At 45.0% G+C, this 1,399-nt stretch overlaps 1 protein-coding gene across 1 annotated transcript in view; it reads right to left on the reverse strand.

The window, feature by feature from the left end:
• Positions 1–441, reverse strand: part of LOC119596139 — a 1,905-nt gene extending 1,464 nt beyond the window's left edge. Inside the window, exon 1 of the mRNA XM_037945295.1 lies at positions 325–441. Within this exon, the coding sequence (XP_037801223.1) occupies positions 325–388 (64 nt within the window). The 5' untranslated portion in view covers positions 389–441. The remainder of the gene's footprint in view (positions 1–324) is intronic.
• Positions 442–1,399: the final 958 nt, after the last annotated feature.

The following is a 1,399-nucleotide window of genomic DNA, read 5'->3' on the forward strand; positions in this document are numbered from 1 at the left end:
ATATTTGTGAGTAGAGGCAGGGATGCTGTAAAGCTTATACACATCAAAATGCAATAACATCCTCAGTATCTGCGTATTTCTACTCATTATCTATTTTTGCCCAAGAAACTTGTTACAGCAGAAATTATTATAGAACATTATTTACCACTGCCACATATGCGACATTTGCACTACTGCTATACAACAGAGAAAAAAATCGAGAAACCATATTTCACTCGTTGTCAACATTTTGTCGCATCCATCCACTTTTTATTGATGAAATCAACTGTTGATACTGGTAACTGACTGCGAATCTGGGTATCTAATTTCTCCTTTGGTACTTACCCTTAATCCCAGCTCTTAGTCCTCGCACTCTAGCCCGTAGCATCACTGGCCCCGTTCCTTGCATTTCTGACAAAGCCTCCACGTCTCTCCACCGAGTGTCGTACGTTCAGAGGCCAGTCCAACTGTGACGCTCAGTGAGAAACGTGTATTTTTTTCCTATTTTTACTAGTCCATTAGCTCATGTTTTATTCATCCGCAAGTGTTACTGCGAGAGGATTGACAAATCCGTAGGCATTTAGCGAAGAGTGAAATCGCACACACACACACACACATACACACACACACACACACACACACACACACACACACACACACACACACACACACACACACACACACACACACACACAGAAAGAGAGAGAGAGAGAGAGAGAGAGAGAGAGAGAGAGAGAGAGAGAGAGAGAGAGAGAGAGAGAGAGAGACGGGATGGTGACTGAGACGCCCTCCCCACCTCTCACCAAATGCCTTCCCACCTCCCCATCCCTCGCCCTTGACCAATCTCCCTACCAAACTTTCCCACTTGCATTCTCCCCTCCCCTCTCAGAATGTCCTTTGTTCTACCCAAGAAAACAGGTAATCCCCTCCACAGACGAGTGACCCTTCCAGCTCCCTTCCCCTCCCGCTTATCTCCCCTCATTCCCCTCTGGCTGCGAGCGAGCGAGCTTGCGCCCTTGCTGATTCGCCAGTCTCCCCGAGCACAAAAAAAAGAATAATCCTCAAACAACCTACTAGCCGATAAGAGCCATCTGCACAGTAACATCTAGACGAAGTTTCAGTCAAAAAAAACTAGAAGGAATGATGCAACTCATGGCCAGATGCCAGAAGTCTTTCTGTCATTGTTTCCAAACAGAAACAAGTACAATCGTGATCAAAATGATTGACAGGGCACGGTCGCTACCCTGATCCTTAAACCGACGGTCAGATCAAAAATGCTGAAAATAGAACACATTATCGCACAGTTTCTCCTTGGACATGGTGAAATGCAAGAGTTCGTGATGGAGAGAAATCTTCAGGTTTTATCCCTAAGAGAGATATGGCTTCATATAGATATGACAGGTCTTTTAACTAATATCCT

Source organism: Penaeus monodon, chromosome 37 (genome assembly GCF_015228065.2).
Source record: "Penaeus monodon isolate SGIC_2016 chromosome 37, NSTDA_Pmon_1, whole genome shotgun sequence".
NCBI classification, from domain to species: Eukaryota; Metazoa; Arthropoda; class Malacostraca; order Decapoda; family Penaeidae; genus Penaeus; species Penaeus monodon.